The sequence below is a fragment of the Diadema antillarum genome, unplaced genomic scaffold (assembly GCF_040938485.1).
Source record: "Diadema antillarum isolate AM-2024a unplaced genomic scaffold, OU_Dant_1.0 seq00000243_RagTag, whole genome shotgun sequence".
Lineage (NCBI taxonomy): Eukaryota > Metazoa > Echinodermata > Echinoidea > Diadematoida > Diadematidae > Diadema > Diadema antillarum.
The window spans coordinates 1,058,855-1,077,276 of NW_027271287.1; the positions used below are offsets into that span (position 1 = coordinate 1,058,855).

The 18,422-nt window shown below is 40.0% G+C and overlaps 1 protein-coding gene across 1 annotated transcript; it reads right to left on the minus strand.

Moving 5' to 3' along the window:
* Nucleotides 1-417: 417 nt before the first annotated feature.
* LOC139729460 (uncharacterized) lies at nt 418-16,041 on the minus strand. The gene is made up of 7 exons (XM_071640382.1): nt 15,899-16,041; nt 9,650-9,784; nt 6,203-6,619; nt 5,773-5,931; nt 4,194-4,337; nt 2,832-2,981; nt 418-1,908 (listed from the first exon to the last, which is right to left on the minus strand). The coding sequence occupies exons 2-7, from the start codon at nt 9,768-9,770 to the stop codon at nt 1,781-1,783; spliced, it is 1,119 nt and encodes a 372-aa protein (XP_071496483.1). The 5' UTR covers nt 9,771-9,784; nt 15,899-16,041; the 3' UTR covers nt 418-1,780.
* Between the last annotated feature and the right edge of the window lie 2,381 nt (nt 16,042-18,422).

Sequence of the window (18,422 nt, forward strand, 5' to 3'; positions counted from 1 at the left end):
TATAGGGATGCAGCGCGCAGTGTGGTGTAGAGCTCGAGCTGGCGCCGAGTGGAAAATTGTTAGAATTTACATTGTAATGATTTATTTTGCTGCTCAAGATGCCTGAAATGGGTAATAATAATGATATGGACTGTCTACTTTCGGGGATACGACATTAATTGCCCTCACTAGAATTGTATTGCCCTCGTCTTCGACTCGGGCAATACAATTCTAGTTCAGGCAATAAATGTCGTATACCCCTCAAGGCCAGTCCATATTATATTATTATTGCCCGAGTTCGCCTCTGCTGGGTCTACTTATATATGTAATATAAAATAGCTGGGGTGGAGGAAATCTAACATGAAACTTTGGGATCTACGGATAGGTATCTGACAATACATGTACTTTTGTATCAATATTCTACACACATTCCTTCCCAATCCGGCATTGATTCGACACAGTTCCTACAGAAAAAAAAATACACAAGAGCCAACAACTCACATACACGCATTACCGAAGCATACATAGTCCAATCAATAGAGATTTCGCCAGAGTTTATTCCATTTATTGTGAAACTTAGAAATAAAAGTATAAAATGCAACGTATCGAACGGAAAATTCAAAGGATCTCACAAACTGAGTTTTTCCCAGGACTATTATAATAGATATAATCATACGCTAAACAACATTCAGTTAATTTTACCCTTTGTTGACAAATACCACAGAGGTAGCAATCATTAAGAATACAAATTTGACTTTGTTTTTGGAAATCGGCTAATTATAGCATATTCACACACCATGACGATATAGGGAATCCTGCATGTAGTCATATCTAATACATCGATAATTTCTTCTTTAAATAGGTATACAAGGGGATTTTAATAAGGCTTAAATAGCACCTTGAGCCAAAAGAAAGACAAAATTTCAAAAGGAAGATGATAACGGAAATACTTATCTCCTCTGCAAACAGAAAGAAATAATGTCCATGGAGCTCGATCGCAAATTTGACATCGACCCTGTGAAAATTATTGACACTCCATCGATAGCACAATGCACTTTGTGAAAGCGGACACCGATAACATTTTAAAGAAGTCTCACTAGACTACCTACAATGTACTGCACTTACCTGCGATGTCGTATCATTTTTCACTAAGGATGAAAGATTAATAATTTCCAAGACAACACAATATTGCAAATTCTACCTTAATACCTGCTCATACTGAAACGAAACTTCTCGCAAAGAAATTTTACGACTCTACATGAAAAGACAAACAGTGACTATAGTCGGAATGTGCGAAATATATATAAAGTACTGCATCCACAGATATTAAACTGTTTTATCTTTATCAGATAGGCCGGAGCTGGATATAAGTTACTGGGCAGGTTACTAGGTACGTTGATGATATCACATGTAAAATTACTTGAAAAAAATAATGATTATGGGGTCCGGCCATCCTGCGTTACAAAATAGCATAACCTAACTAATGTGCAAAAATCGCCGAAAATACTAAAAACACTCAATAATGATTATTTTCATCCAATATCATACAGATTTTTATGCCTCAGATTACAGTAATAACATCAATTTTTAATAGAAACACTACAAAGTTTGTGCAACGGATATAATAATAGTACTTGACGTAATATTCCTAAGCATGAAAGCTTATTGAGTGTGCATATTCTCAAGACTAATTCTTGTTAAGAAAGTGAACGAGCAGGACATTCGTCGGCCGTTCGCGCGTCTTCTGGGATTCAGCATCTCCTAGAATATTTCTTGAGCACCTATTGTGGCAGCCTGCCTTCTAGCACTCTGAGACCTCCTTGGCAAGCAGACGACAGAGTTTTCCGCCTTTGCGCACTTCACGGGTGCGCGTTCTCATGCCGTTGACGCACTCTGTATAGCGCCCCCACTCTTCAAACTTGCACTTATCTGGGAAATAAACAATGAAGAAGGGGGGGGGGGGAGTAAATTCTGATACATTTGTTGTTGCAAACTATTTCTACACATTCTCCAATTAATAAGATGCAATGAATAGGTACAATTGGCTACAAGGAACATCACAAAACCTTTGTTCGCCAAGTCTACATACAGAATTACATGTCTCCAGTGTCGTTTTTTATGCTACCAAAAGATACGGTGATGTTTTGCTTTTTGTCATAGAGGTACAATTAAATTAGTTCATCTGGACCTACTGCTTTAATTACGAAAACGGTTTCACGTCCAATCCTGGACGCTTCATCAGCTCGTCTGATTTGATGGCGGGAAGGCGTCGTGGCAACGACGCCTTCGTTTTGGCCGTCTTCTCCCACCTGAAGACATTTAAACACAACTTCAAAGACAAAAATGTGCGCATCTTAGACAATGAGCCTTGGTGGTTTGAGGGGGGGGGGGGGGGTGGGAAGTTGTCTACGTCAAATCACTCCGAAAACTCCACACTTAAATAAGGATGGAGTTTGGGGTGTATACATCTTTGTTATCCGGGGAATTCCTCAACGACTGACTCCGAACAATAACGTCGGCAACGACATCTTTCCGCCATCACTTCAGACGAGCTGATGAAGTGTCCAGGATCTTCCGTAGATTATAAAATAAAAAATTCTCATCAGTCATCAGAGCGTCATAAACAAGATTATGAAAAAAAAAAACACCGACGATCTCTTTAGAAGGAGAAATGACTTACTCTTTCTACAACTCTTTAAGGACTGTTTTCGTTATGTGTGGGTGCGTTTTGGCATCACAATGTAAGTCTAGCTTTCAGTCTAATGCTATTTGATTCTCTGTTGCTATTTGCCTTGTAAGTTACGATCATTGAACCTTATAGTATTGATTGTTCATTCACTGCTACGACTTACCTTTTCCATTCTTTTTCGTGCATGGGACAGTTTTGGTCTTGCTTGACTCGCACTGTAGGCCGCCCTCTGTGTTCATCAACGTCCCAGTCAGCATTAGGGTGTTGGTGCTCGAGTCGCATTCAGAACTGACCCAGTTGTACTCACAAGTTGCTGCAGAGACATAAAAAGTATAATTAAGGACGTTAAGATGTAGACTAAAGCCCGCCGCACACTATACGACTCACGACTGTATACGACTGACAGTCTTTGGACCCGAAATAAATCACAATAGACACAATAAACACGCTTGTTATTTCAGATCCAAAGCCTGTCAGTCGTAATGTGTAGTCAATTGTATAGTGTGCAACGGGCTTTAGATGGAGTAGTTAGGACGAGCCGACTTTGGAGTATGTTTGCTTTGTAGGGAATATCCGCATATCATTATCAGGGAGGTTCCATATCCCAAACCAGGCAGGCACAGTACATGTGTGTTGGATGTATTTCAAAGACTAAAAGTAGCTGCTACATTGGGTGGATTTTGTATGTTCTCTCGTCAGGACATGAAGAGATAGATTGCTCACATGCCCGAGATAAGATTTAGGCGAGATTACCCCTATCCCTCCAAGCGCAATATAAGAAGGCCTATGAGGCTTGTCCTTCGGGTGCCGAGTTTTCAAATAGAGCTTTGTGACTCATCGAGTTCAATGATCGGTGTATACATGACGATGAGTCATTGGTTTTACAGTCTGGGTTTCATGGACGGACACAGAATTAGACATTTTGTATTGGTAATTGAGAGGTGGAACAGTTGTTGACAAGACCCGAACGAAGGATGAAATAACTGTGGAAACTAAAGCAGATGGTACTGACATAACGGTTGGACACCCACAAGAGAAAAATGATATGGGATTTAAAGTTAAAGACATTTTTTCTATGACACGTAGATTATATTAATTGTCATTACATTGAAACGACGTGAGCTATTAATGGGGATGACATCGTTTCAAATCTCTCCCCCTGGTTGTGCCTCTGGAAGTAACACAAGAAAGGAATCTACAGAATATCCGGCCAAAGTATCATACCGAAGAATCGTTAAAAAAAGAACAAAAAATGGGGTTGTACAATGTATTCAACTTTTCGACTGATGGTTTCTTATCAAAAAGGACTTTAAACAATTTGGCAGTCCGGAGATAGAGGGTGCTTTCTAATGAGGGAACGAGCATAAACATTATACGTAATATACCGTAAATGATTCGGGGGGGGGGGGGAGGACATCGTCCTTCCTATTATCATTGAATCGTCCACTGTTCTGTGTCCTTAATCTTTCTCTCCTAATCACAAGAAACCAACTTGAACACGGAAGGTGGAAGAGATTGCCCCTACCCCTTTCTGGACACGGCTTCTCCAGGGTTCTCGACGGCCGGCAGTCTTCCGAGGCTTGCGTGGGGTCACTCAGTGTATCCACTCGGTAGCGGCGGTTTGTGGTCTCGTTACATTCACCCCAATTTCCCATCGTGTAATTGCAGCCTAAAAATGTCGTGAAACAAACAAACAAACAAAAAATGAACAACACATACAATCACAACGAAATTTATGCCACGAGTTGCAAAATTTATATGCTAATAATGTGTATAATAATATGTGTATAATAAATGGTATCGCCCTGATAATGACGATAATGATAACAACACTAATAAAAATTTTATGATTATCAACCGAGGATAGCCTTTCCACTGCTTTCGAGGGGGCCGAGTACCTTTTTATCAGTACCCCAGCATTGTCGGGCACCCATTTTGTATACACCTTGGACAAGAGGAATACATGTGGGCAAAGCATCTCCTCAAAGGGTGCACGTGCCGAGCACGATTCGAACCTACAATTGTTTTGCTTAACTGACCAAGAGCACCATCCACTGGGCCAAATCGCTCAAAATTTTCATAGTGACAGCATGGAGTTTCGAAAACCTTGCTGCCGATTTTTGTTTTGTTTTGTTTCCTTGACAGCACAAACGTTGAGTGCATGATGCTACGGTTTCCTGCTTTTAGTAAAGTGTGATATAGATGTTTCATTTTTATCATGATTATTTCCAGAAGAGTGCATTAGATTATGACCTCGATTTTGGACCTTCCCTGATTTTGTTTTATCTTGCAACAGAATGGAAAAGAAACACACCGACGAACACTGAAGAACTTTTGTTCTCTTTCTCTCGTGTTTCATCCTCTCGCAGTCTGTATGTGTGTGTGTGTAGATGTGTTTTTGGAATTGTGGGTGTAATTTGAATTTCCATGCCATTCAATCATGATTTTGGCTATTGCAAATTACATGATAACTCCATGATAACACCTAGGCGTTTGTAACAGCTTAAACCATTTATACATGCCTTGCCATTGCTCTCTTCACATTATCTTTTTCCATAGCGAGTTTCTGCAAGTCCTAATTTTGCTGAAAGCATGTGATAATCTGACGGTACTAACAGCTCCTGAATGAGCCCAAACTCTGGTTATCATGAATATTCAAGAGCAATATGCAAATATTCGTGACCAAGGTCATTGTTTGGCGGTGAGTTAGCTCAGTTGGTAGCGCGTCTGTCTCACGATCCTAGGACCCCGGTTCGATTCCCGGATCCCACTGAGCAATGTTGTGTGTAATCATACCGTCCCCTCTATATTCAGAGGCAAAACACTCTATCCCTCGGATATAGGACACCTAAATGTAGGTCCCGTGTGTGAGAGAGTCACAACTCATGTACGCAAAAGATCCCGCTTCATTATTCATCGTAAAGAGCAGGCTGTTAAACCCGGTGAAGTGGTCCCGCCTTACATCCAACGGTACCACATGGAAGACAATCTATTGCAGCTGAATATGGGGTTTCCAGCCATCTTCTCAGATGGAAATGAAAAACAAAGAAAGAAAGAAAGAAAGAAAGAAAGAAAGAAAGAAAGAAAGAAAGAAAGAAACTCACGCTTGTTTTCCTTCCGTATGGTCTTCCTGCCACACAGGACCTCACTGACGATGGTCTGGTTACAGGTATCTTGGTCGCCTGACTTCAGCACGCGTGTCTTGTTCTGTCGACCCGTGGTGGGGTCACAATCCGAAAAGGTAGCCGGATGGTACTTGCAGTCTACAGGTTGTAGAAAGATAGCGGGTGCGCTGCGTTATGACTTGGGTTGTTGATTGGTGACATAAAGCTTTATCATCATCGCGGTCTCATAAGGTAGAGGGAATGCCATGAAAGGATACTTCTAATTAAAATGCATATCTGCATCAACATTATTAACATCTATTCCTCCATCTCCATCTCGATCAAAATTATACCATTGAACTCGTAATATCTTACTCTTTCTTATCAGACTATAACTGGATTTCCCCTTAAATAACACCCTTTGTCTTACCTCGTGGCTTCTTGTTGGGCTTGCCTGGCTTCCCTTTCTTCCCCGTTTTCCGGCCTCCGTCCCGACCGCCGTTGCCCTTGTCTCGGACATTTTCCGCACCTTTTTTGCCCCCTCTCCTTCCCGCCTTGTGGGCCTTGCCACCCCTGCTCCCCCTTCTCGAGGGCGCGGGTGAACTTTCTCCTTCCACGGTCGCCTCAGCATCTTCCCCCTCCTGCACGGGCTGTGCTGGATCGCAGTTCACGCGACACTTGGCCGTGGTGGACCATGACATGCAGCCGCCACCGTGGCGTGAACCCGTCTTCTTGCCTTTCCCGCAGACTCCTGTCTTGGGCACGCACTCGCTCCATTCCCACTCACTGCAATCGCCCTTGATGGGTGGGTACTCTGGATCTTGAGTGGTGGTCCGTGTCTCGCCTCCTGCGATGAAAAAAAAAGCAAAACAAAACAAAACAAAACAGAAGATGATTTGTGCTTGTTTGTTTGCTTTCGTTATGTTTTGTTCGTATGTATAGTAACTATCTGTCCAATAACTTATTCGTACTATAGTCAACTAGTCAGCGGTACATTTTCGTCTCACACAGGGCCATTTCCATAATTGCAATCATTATGTCAAAGAAAAGTCACTCTGAATACTGATATCCTCTCGAGTGTTTCCGATGTCTTCTCATAATTGTATTCACTATTATTAGTGTCCTACTTTAAGGACCACATTTCGTTATTCCGAAGATTCGTCAATCCAAAAATGAAATAAAGTTCGTTATTCAGAATAGGTTCGATATCCCTAAAGTTCGTTAATTCGAAAATGAAATACCGGTAAGAATCGTTGTTTCGAAGGTTCGCTTATCCGAAGGTACGTACTTATACCTTCTTTTCATTTGCGGATCAACGGACCTTATTTTATTTTCGGACTAACCTTCGGAATGACGAACATCACCCTTAAAAAACAAAAACAACAACAAGAAGAGACCCGGGGGGGGGGGGGGGGGGGGGTCACGCGCTCACCTGAGTATCGCAAGTTCACCTTCCATGCATTCTTGCAGACTCTTACCTGAGAACATTGGAAACTTATGGTGGAGGTAGCTTTGAGAATGGGGGCATGGTGTCCATTTACATATTCCATCACACTGGTAAAAATACCTACCAAGTACACTGTACTTTATAGAACGTTGAGTTATGCAGCTTGGGAAAAAAGACTTAAAGCCCTATCACTGTTGATTAGAACTAGAGAAAAATATTATTTAATATTCATTAATTTAGGAGGTTTGGACCCCCTGGGGCCCCCAAGGAAAGCATGGTGCCCATTCAAACACTTTGAGATCTTATCCCTAGAACAAACTTGAAACAACAGTCATCAATATACTGACTCATTGTATTAACTTAGCTCAATCACTTCCAGTTCTAGAGAAAATCTGTAAAGATTCCTTACAGGGGGGGGGGGGGGTCCCCTGGGGCCCCCCAGGTGGGGCATGGTGCCCATTTGATGGAATTGAGATTCTATCCCCCTAGGGATGCTACCTGCCAAGTTTGGTGAAAATTAGTGATAGGGTTTTCAAGAAAAAGATGAAAATTTACAATTTCGGTCTAAATTTAGGCCCCCTGGGACCCCCAGGTGGGGCTTGGTGCCCATTTGATGGGAATGAGATTCTTTCCCCCTAGGCATGCTACCTGCCAACTTTGGTGAAAATTCATTCTGGCATTTTCAAGAAAAAGATGAAAATGTACAATTTGGGCCCCATTAGGACCCCTCCCCACTCCCCTCCCCTGGGTCCCAAGGGGGACACCCCTGATTCCGCCATGAACAAACTTGAAACTACAGTCATCAATGTACTAACTCATTGTATTAACTTAGCTCTATCACTTCTGGATCTAGAGAAGAAGATTTTTTAAGATTCCTTAATTTTTTTTTTTTTTGGGGGGGGGGGGGGTTGGGCCCCTCTGGGGGCCCCCCAGGTTGGGTATGGTGCTCACTTGAGTAAATTGAAATCCTATCCCCCTAGGGATGCTACCTGCCAAGTTTGGTGAAAATCGGTCAAGGGGTTCTCAAGAAGAAGATGAAAATGTAAAAGTTTACGCACGACGGACGACGGACGACGCACGACGCACGACGGACGACGCACGACGCACGACGGACGACGCACGACGGACGCCGGACGAAGAGCGATCGCAATAGCTCACTTGAGCCTTCGGCTCAGGTGAGCTAAAAACCCGACACGAAACACGCCCTGTTTCCACTCGAGTCTGTTCTTGAGAACAGTTTCGTGGAAAACAAATAAACAAATAAACGAACAAACAAATAAACAAACAAACAAACAAACAAACATTATTTACTTCGCTTGTGTGGGTGACTCATCGGGTAAATAGCGATGGGCATGTGGCTTCTTTGTTGCAGGAAAAAAAAACCCAACATAACCCACACAACTTGGAGTAAAAAGGTACAAAACTGGTCGATTTTATGTATCAGCGAGAATTAAGAATTTTTCATGGACGAATTTTAAGTGGTGTACCTCCAAGCAATGGTATGACAGGATGAACGGGAATGAGAAAGGTCATTGAGTAAAGGGGCATTAATTCATACTTACACCAATTAACTGTGTTTTTATGATATCAATAACATTCAGTGTGATCAACACTGCACACTTCGCCCTAGCATTCTGAATGACAGCTGATGCGATTTTCTATATTATTATAGAAGGAAATCATGGTATGGCTAAATTTCAAATTAGACGTACACTTTGTCTTGACCTATAACATACACCACTGCACTAAAACAAACTCTTCCTCAATATTACACGCACACACACGCACACACACGCAAACTGGTATACACAGATACTTAAGAATAAATGCACATTACTTGCACATGGGTACGCACTAAAAACAACATTCAAGCCTTAGTCTACCTTTGTATCATAACCGAAGAGAGAAAATATAAACCCAGCAGTGTCGAAGCAAAAAATAACGAAAGACAAGTTCTGTGAGTGACCATCAAGATGATTATTAGAGTATTATATGTAATAGATATTTTTTTTTACAGATACAATGTCCCACTTGTCTTCCAAACAACTCTAAAGGAATTCGTTGAAAGTGTGTGCAAAAGTACAAGGAGAAAAAAAACCAACGCTCACTTATATAAGAGGCCAATTATTTTAGTGACTGCAACTTTCGTTTTCACACGTTTTTGGTCACTATCATTACACGTATCATCACTTTCGCCTTATCAGTGGTTAAAAAAAATACAAAGCGTGCACAAACATTGCATGTATCCATGTTATGCTTGTATATGTACGGCCACAATTGGGACAGTGTCTTTCATTTAACCCATTCCTTGCAGGAACCTGACAGCCTGCATGTGCATCATGTCTATTATGGGGATTTCAGAATACAGTATGGAACGGGTTAATGAGAACTCATCTGACTCATTCGTGTATCTCCGGTTATCGAGGTTACCTTTCTCTCTCCGGTTTCCTTTGTCTGCTTTTCTTCGTCGGTTTTGTCGGTTGCTTCCTTTGGCGTCCGCCAAACACAGGAATACGACGACCAAAACCGCCAAGACCAGAATGCCTTTCATTTTAAAATCGCTCCCTTCGTTTTCGAGAGGAAAAAACAAAACAAAACAGAAACAAACAAAACAGGTTATGAGACTAAACCGCCTCAGAAATGATGCTCGACATCTTCTGCACCATCAATTAGCCAATGAGAAGACTGGTGATTGGTAATGGGGGGTGGTGGTGATGGGGAGGAGGAGGGGGGGGGGGACTTGAGAACAGAGAAAATTCATGAAGTCTGTATTTATAGTCTGATAAATTGCGAACGTTGATGTGTGTCATTAGCATTTTTTTTTTGATGAAGAATTATGTCTGAAAATTGGGAGTTCTATCTTTCCCTACATTTCTTTTCCTGCTATCAACGTTTACCATTCATAAAGTTATGTATTCAAACACCACTGAAAGCTCAGCAGCACGTGACATATAGGCAAGAAACCTTGTGCAAAGAAGTGAAATGAAGGACCAACATCGAGCGCTCGATGAAGTATAAGAATAGCGCTGTACATCAGTCGCTGTCATGTGATTTTAGTGTTTTGGTGGATGGAGGTCGTTCAGCAACAAATAACTCCTGCGTGGGTATATAGGAAAAAAAATATTTCATATTATTCCAGGACGTGACTTCATCAACGTTGGAATACAATAAATTCGAAATAAGTTGGTTATACACTGTTATGCGTATGTAGTCACGGAAATGTTTCGAAGGATTGATATCCTGTAGTTTATTTATAGAGGAAATGATGCAATGAAAGAGGGTTACTCATCTTTCACAAGTCCATGTTTCATTTCACATGTTTAAAGCCCTGCATGGCTGTCAGCACCCATGGTCCATCAAAATGTTCACTTACTTTTTTTTTATCATGAAATCAATTGTAGAAGGGATGGAAACTAATTCACATCATAATATGTGTGTGTTTTATCATTGTTATAACGGAGCTATAACTTAGCTCCATGGTGGTATGTAACCGCGTGTTGTTTTTTTTTTAATCTTTCTCCGAGCTTTGATGTAAACCTCGCCTTGTATTGTTGCTATATCATTTATGTTTTCTTCAGCAATTCGTTCATTTCTTGGGAGTTTTTTTTTTTTAATATAAATTTCGTCAAGCACACATTCCTGCTACTATAGGGTTTGGTTTTCATGGCTCTATTGTGTCTCCTCCTCTATTTTTTTTTTTTTTTACAAATGTAAAAAATAAAGGAGGCACCAAAATCGATAATTAATAAACGTTAATTAGATTCGATTTTGGTGGTTCCTGCATTACCATTGTATATTTCATGGTCTAAATTTGAAAGAGATGCTCTCTGCTCGTTTCATCAAAGTAGGAAGAGATGCCAGTATGTAATTAATGATTAACACAAATTAGATTAGTAATTATATACAGAGAAAGTCATGTCTTTGGAACAACAAAAAATGAATTCAGTGAACAGCACATCTACGAGAGCACAGACATATTATAAAAAAAAAACAACCAAATAAATCGTATTCATTTTACAAAAGAGCAACGAGGTCATGATATTGTAATTGAGGTTGCCGACCTTGTGACTATAGTGTTTATGGAATTTTCGATTGCATATAATGGTTTCTCAATGACTAACAGATGCTCCATTATCCTTTCGGTTGACTTGAGAGAGAGAGAGAGAGAGAGAGAGAGAGAGAGAGAGAGAGAGAGAGAGGAAAAATAAAAAACAAGAGCAGAATGCAGCCCTTGTGATTTCAATTAATAATTCTTGATGTTTGTTTTAAAAAAATGGCTTAATGTAGGTCATGCATTGTTCCCTTGTTGACTTTTGGATATTCGTAGGAAGTGAAGTCATTAATATGCATCTTTTAAAGCAAACTAAGTGTTTAATACTCAATTAATGAAAAAACTGACAAATGCGCAGATATGCATCGAATTAACAGCTACTCAATAATCGTTCAGCAACACTTACCACGATTTTTTTTTCTTCGGTTACTTTGGTTACAGGGTTTTGGCGATACAGGGCTTTGATTACAGTGTTTTTGGTTACAGTGTTTTTGGTTATAGGGTTTAGAACTGTTACCTGTGCTATGTACGTAATAGCCCCGCAAATCCCTTCTCTTTATCATTGTGGTTATTATTAATCCCTCATCCTTATCATTATGATCATTAAGTATGACACAGTATAGTAAATGCGTATTATAGCAGAAGATTTACAAGTATTTTTAAAGAAGTTTAAAGATCTAAAATGGATCGTGCTAACATAGAAAAATAAGCACATGGAATTGTTGGGGTCGCATGTGAGGAAGGTGAATATTCCTAATCATACTTTTCAAAATACACCCTTACAAAGTTGCTCTTCTTCTGAGAATGGGCAATCATGAGAATTCGGGTCGCATATTGATATCACGTCTGCCATCTCCATCACGAGGATTTGAGTCGCAAATCATATCGCGTCTACCATCTCAATTTTCAACACATGGCTATACTACCCTGTCAATGACCCTTCATTCCTCTGTTTGTGAATTTATTTGGTGACAACCTTTCAATAAAAATCAGACTTTGATCCGGGGCCTCCCTGCAATGACGGTGCGGCAAACCGCAAGGACCTAAATTACTGCGACTATACAAAAGGGGACTTGTCTTGTGGCGCGTCTAGCGACGCGCGCTTGGTGTCATACTCAATTTCGTGTCGTCTGCGATCACGACTGTGTTGATGGAGGCGTGTTTGCGCGAGCTTGTTTATAAGGAGATAAATATGATGCAGAATATATGACGTAGTGAAAGAGATGGGGGAGAGATAGCGAGCGAGAGAATGAAGAAGAGAGACGGAGACAGACAGAGGTTGAATAGGAAGCAGACAAATGAATTAAAAGAGGAGTTGGATAAAAGGGGGAAGTTTGATTTCTTGGAATTCTGTGGTTAGGCATTGTGTCCACCACTGGTTTGAACGAATTTCTACTTTCATCATAATTAGAGTCTTCAACTACGCTCACGAATGAGAATTGGCATACATGTATGACACGTGATATGTTCTATACAAATTACAATCCATGTCCCCCCCCCCCCCCCAGGATTTGACAAGCTGAAAAGACCTTTCTCAAAGGGACAGGACAACCAGTCATGCCTAGAGAATTGATATTGGCAAGGAGTAATCAAAAACTCACTCAAAAATGCAAAAAGCACATTACACATTACACGTTGTGTTAATTCAACCTTCTTGTTGAAATGGTCAAAGAAACGATGATTGGGCAATAACTAAGTAGGTCATAAACCTTTGCAACCTTGTAATTAAGGCAAAGTAATTCAGTGAACAATATCTTTATAAAGGAAACCAAACCCCAAAGAGCAATGTGGATCGAGTGAAAGCAGCGACATTCGTAGGACGCTTCAGTAAAAGTTTGAGGAAAATCGGACAATCCTTTCAAAAGTTATGAAATTTTAAAGTTTTGGTGTTGTAACCACTGCATCAGGAGACTACTAGAGAGTATGACGTCATTTGTGGACAACAATATAAGCAAAACTTACAGAGAATTCCACATAAATTCATTTTCATGAAAATTACACATTCCATCTATTTGATACTGACATGGGTAGCAATAATTCCCCGTGCTTTCTGAAAGCGGTTAGTCAAGTGTTCTTTCTTACGCTATAGAAAAGTGAAAGCATGTTGTTGTTTTTTTATATTTTCTTCATATTATAGTCCACACATGTGATTTTGCTTCTTTTTTTCACAAGGAGAAGCTCCTTGCTTTTTCTAAATCAAGGCTGTACGCAAGTAGAATTAAACTCGCATTCTAGCAAACAACTACACGTTCATCTCGTTCATGAACCACTGCGGTAGTTTGGCAACCTTATAATATAAATGAGTAGAATCCTCACGCTGTGTACATGAACTTCAGAAGATTAGCAAACAAGATCGTCTGTATGGACACAGCTCTCTCTCTCTCTCTCTCTGCACATAGTCCACGTATCAGTGATATATCGCAATGCAAAACTTATATTATTTTATGGAGTAAACCCGTATCCAATCAAGCAGCATGCAGGTGTGAGGTAGTAAAGATTCATAAACAGATAGGACTACTTTGAGTTCACTTTGATATTCAAAGTGCATGACTCTACTGATTAGAAATGCATTTGGCTTCCAGTAGAATTAACACAGGCGAGATGATATATCAAGTTATCCCGTTCTAGAGGTTTCTAATTCTCTTTTCAGGCAAGGTGTCAGGTATCATAGACCCCCTAGATACCTATAGAAGGCGGCAAATACAATAACATGAAAAACGACGACTGTTCGGTTACCAGGGAAGGACAGAGCAACATGGGATGTCAACCTTCATCATAAGCCACCAACAATCTTCTTAAGACTTAGGCATATGTCATGTATTTGCAATTAGACGTGAGTCGTGAATAAGTAGGCCTATAGGTTAGTAATTGAGTCGTGAGAAGTAAAGGCAGCCCGTAAGTATAGGGAATACTGCATGGGATATGTTTTCTTTCATGCAACAGGGCCATGTTAATTACCATCTTATTTGTCATCATTGACCATTGGTGACTGTGGTGAGCTCTCGATACAATGTGTACCTCTTTGTTACGTCATAGTAAAAGTATAATGACAGAGGCTATGCGCAAAATGTTATTCTATTATTGACATCAATATTGCGGAGAGTTATAGGATAGCAGATTTCGCTGTTTGTGATGACTTGTTTACAACTTTTGGTATCTTTCTTTATCATTTATTTTTCACAACAAAGTTTATGGTTTTATGTGTGTTTCAGCTGTGACAATTTGGGCACAAAGAACGTTTTATAATGTGTTTCCCATTTGTATTGTCATTTTCCCTGTCTCTGTCCTCTTTCTCTTCTGTTTTGGTCCCTAGTAGGTCTCTAAAAACAAACAAACAAAACAAACAAAACAAAATAAAAAAGGTAGCTCAGCCGTCGTCGACTGTAGTCAAAGGTGTAGGTATATACCGGCCCTATAAGCAAAATGATTGCAAATGATATTGCTATGATGGCATAAATTTATTACTTGCCCAACATCATTGAGATAATTGAATTGAATTGAACTGAAAAGGTCTTTATCAGAATCTGACTGATGACCAAAAGTCGAATTGCGCGGATTCACATAATTATACAAAAGCATAATCAATGACATATAAGAGGAATAATAATTCATGTACATAAACGACAATCAACACGTGTGAATTACATGTAGCACTAAATAATACAAATATATGACTTCAAAAATGATTATTCAAAATATGAGATACTTCAAATCCGACCAGACTTAATAAAAATTGAAAGAATCAGCAACTGAGAAGTAGCCAACAAAGTCTTACGGAAAACAAAATACAATGTATCGTAAATCCCTCAAACCTTTTCACAATCAGACGCACGTCGGTAAGAAAAAAGAAAATCCTCTGTACATTGATTGTTGGCATGGTTTGTATTATGTCTGTACATGTATTTATATGATTGTGGGATATGTCAGGCTGCAGTAATCATTTAACATCAATATGATTCCTGTGCAGTGGTGATGTCCCTCCTCGAACACGTGTCGAAGAACCGCTTTTGATATTTTTTCCATTTTCTTTTTTTTCCTTCAAATTGACGTGAAAAGTCGAAAAGGAGCCGTGCATGGTGTGTTGCCATGAATAGGTCCGTAGATAGGTTTATTTATTTTGAAACATATTAAAATGCAGATGAATTCCACTACATGATGACTGTGAATGCATGATATCCCGCAAAAAAAAAAACCCAACAACAACAAAAAGTGCTCTCCTCGAGGTCAGCTGTGATAAGGTCACTTATACGCATGCGCGCGAAACAAGGTGCTGTAATAAGCTAACAAACTCCTTGATCGTCATTCCTGTTTGAACTCGCGCAAACCGGTTCGATACGAATTGTCTGTTAAATTTCTCACTGAACGTTATTAGTGGAGAGATAGATAATATGAAATACATATCTTTTTGTGAATCTTTTCCTGAGGTAAATATAATTAAGGCAGTCGAAGACAAGGAAGGGAGGGAGAAAGAAGGAGGAGGGTGGGGGAGAGGGAGAGAGAGAGAAAGAGAAGAACAGATGATACGTTGTATACGGATATATCGTCCATCATAATCGTGATTTCGGGCAAATTTCAGATATGCTGGTTGCTGAACGAGCAAAGCTGAAGATAACTGAAACGGAGCTTACCTGAACCCCTGATGTGACGTGAAAAAGTGGCTTGATGAGAGAAGAAACCTGTAAGGTGCTCAAGAGGCGCAGCTATGCCCCGACATCAAAGAGATGAGGCACCTACTGTCTACGTGCCCGACGCATAACCCCCTGCTCGCAGACTACAGGCACACTCGCCAGAAAGCGTGCATATCACGCTTTGCACAAAGCCCCCGACAATATGGACGCTCCGTGCCAACCTCGGCCAATCAGAAGGCAGCAAATTAACCTCTCTTGCGAACAGACCATGCGCAGCACGATTTCGTGGACAATGGGCTTCATTATTAGCTCACGGGGGTGTGATTTGCCCTTCTGCAAACTATAACGTTTCGGACCCCCCTGTTAATGTCTCTTCATGTAAACACTTGATTGAATTCCTCCATAATTCTGCAAAAAACGAGCGGGTTGAATTGAACCAAAACCAGAGCAAGAAAAACATCTCTTGTGCTAATGTCAATGCTTTGAATCGGTCTGTCTTACCAAACGACGACAGAAGAAAATTTTAATGGTCTAGAAAGAAAGGTCAAAGGTCACAATGAGCGAGAACAAGTAATCAGCTACATAAGCAAACGAAATTGCGACTGTCCCTACTACTTTCAACCAATTGTTATAACAATTTTTCGTAGTAATACTTGTTGTCAGCATGTATATTAACTATTCATTATTATATATTTAATATATGCAAATACACGTATATGCGTGTCTTCTTTCGTAAGAATTTATGGTATATCACACGATTCCCCCTCATCCCGTCACAGACAGCCTCAACAAAACCCAAGCAATATACACGTTTGCCAGTCAGGTAACTATACGCTATGGATTTTGCACACTGTAGCCATTATTTTGAACATAATTCAACTCACATGGTGTTTCATTGGCATCTAGAATATGCTCATCGTGTTAACCTTCGAACCTTTGCACCCTAGAAAAAGCGGCTTCGGCCCAGGTACTTCCATTGGCATTACCGTGCTTTAAATATAGGTTACTTATGAATATTTGACTCATTTCTCACTCTTCATACATACCTTCGAAAACCCATTACATATCTCTGCACACGCTGTTGGCTATCAGACACATTTGTTATAAGGTTTCTCTCATATACTCCAGAATATCGAAGCCAGTCCAAAACAATTATACTGGAATAGTTTTACCAAAGGAAAGGACTCTCCGAATTTGAATTTGATGGACTAGTATGTAGACGGGCTTTCACTGGCAGTCGGCTTAAAGAAGCTGAGCGATTCAGATGAATATCAACTGAGTCAATTTAAATTGCAGGACTTTGGTGAAAGTAATCACTGACAAATATAATGTAAGTTATGTATCAGAACATAACTTACATTATATTTGTATCATGGAGATATAATTATAGCACGATGAATATTAATCTATATATGTTATGAATGTTGGTAGTCGTAGATTTGCACGTGCGCTGAATGCAATGGGAAATTACACGCATCAACATCCTGAATACTTGCGTCATTAATCAAATAATGTACAACAAAACCCTCTGTAAACATGGCTGAACACCAATGAGAAATATGACATTTCCGTCATGACAGTGGCTTCAGGGACATTTCTTGACGTTCACTTTTTCTTCGTCAATATAATTGTGACGTAGACTGAAAATTTTACTTTCGTTATTTTTATCATTTTTTTTTTTTTGGGGGGGGGGGGGACTTAGGTAATTCCTTGACTAAATGGACTGGATGGAAAGTCTTGGGTCACAAGATATATGGAAGTACGTGGCGGTTGATTAGGCACTGATGATTGTTGGGATTTCGACGCGACTTTTTGATTGGTCCCACGTGTTTAATTTGCAGCTGTGAAGTATGACTTGTGTGTCTGTCGTGAGAAGGATGCGCACCCTCCTCGGCGGACATCTTGACAGGAGAAGTGTTGGAAATGTCGTACGTCGGAGTCTGCGTGGGGAGTTGGGTGATTACACAGGTGCACACGGGTGATTGAAGAGGTTGAGAAACGTGTTCTATTTCCAAATTTCGACAAATGTGGAGTACGTTATAAGAATATAATACACCATGTGTAATATGTTATTTTAGTGTTATTTCTTTTAATTAAATGTAATATGTACAGTGGTTGCAGTAGAATTCAAGTGTGCCCTGATAAAAAATAAAGATGATAAACACAATCAAGCGCTATAGAAGATGCCCTATTTCGTCAAAATTTCCTTAACTGTCATTCGTTTTTAAACATTCTACAAAATTAGGTTTGCCATCCAACTGTATTTCGATATTTGGATTAATGACCATCATAATTGATAACGAACTATACCATATTGTCATCTTCTGTTACTTTTTTTTTTTCAATTTATTTAATCGGTTTGAATTCAAGCATATCCGTTGTGTCAAGTTCCAGTTAGGAAGCAAACGAGTTTACGTACTGTAATTGTACGCAGTTACATGTATAGGCAGTACAAAAACAACAACAACAACAACAACAACAACAACAACAACAACAACAACAACAGCAACAACAATTCCAATTC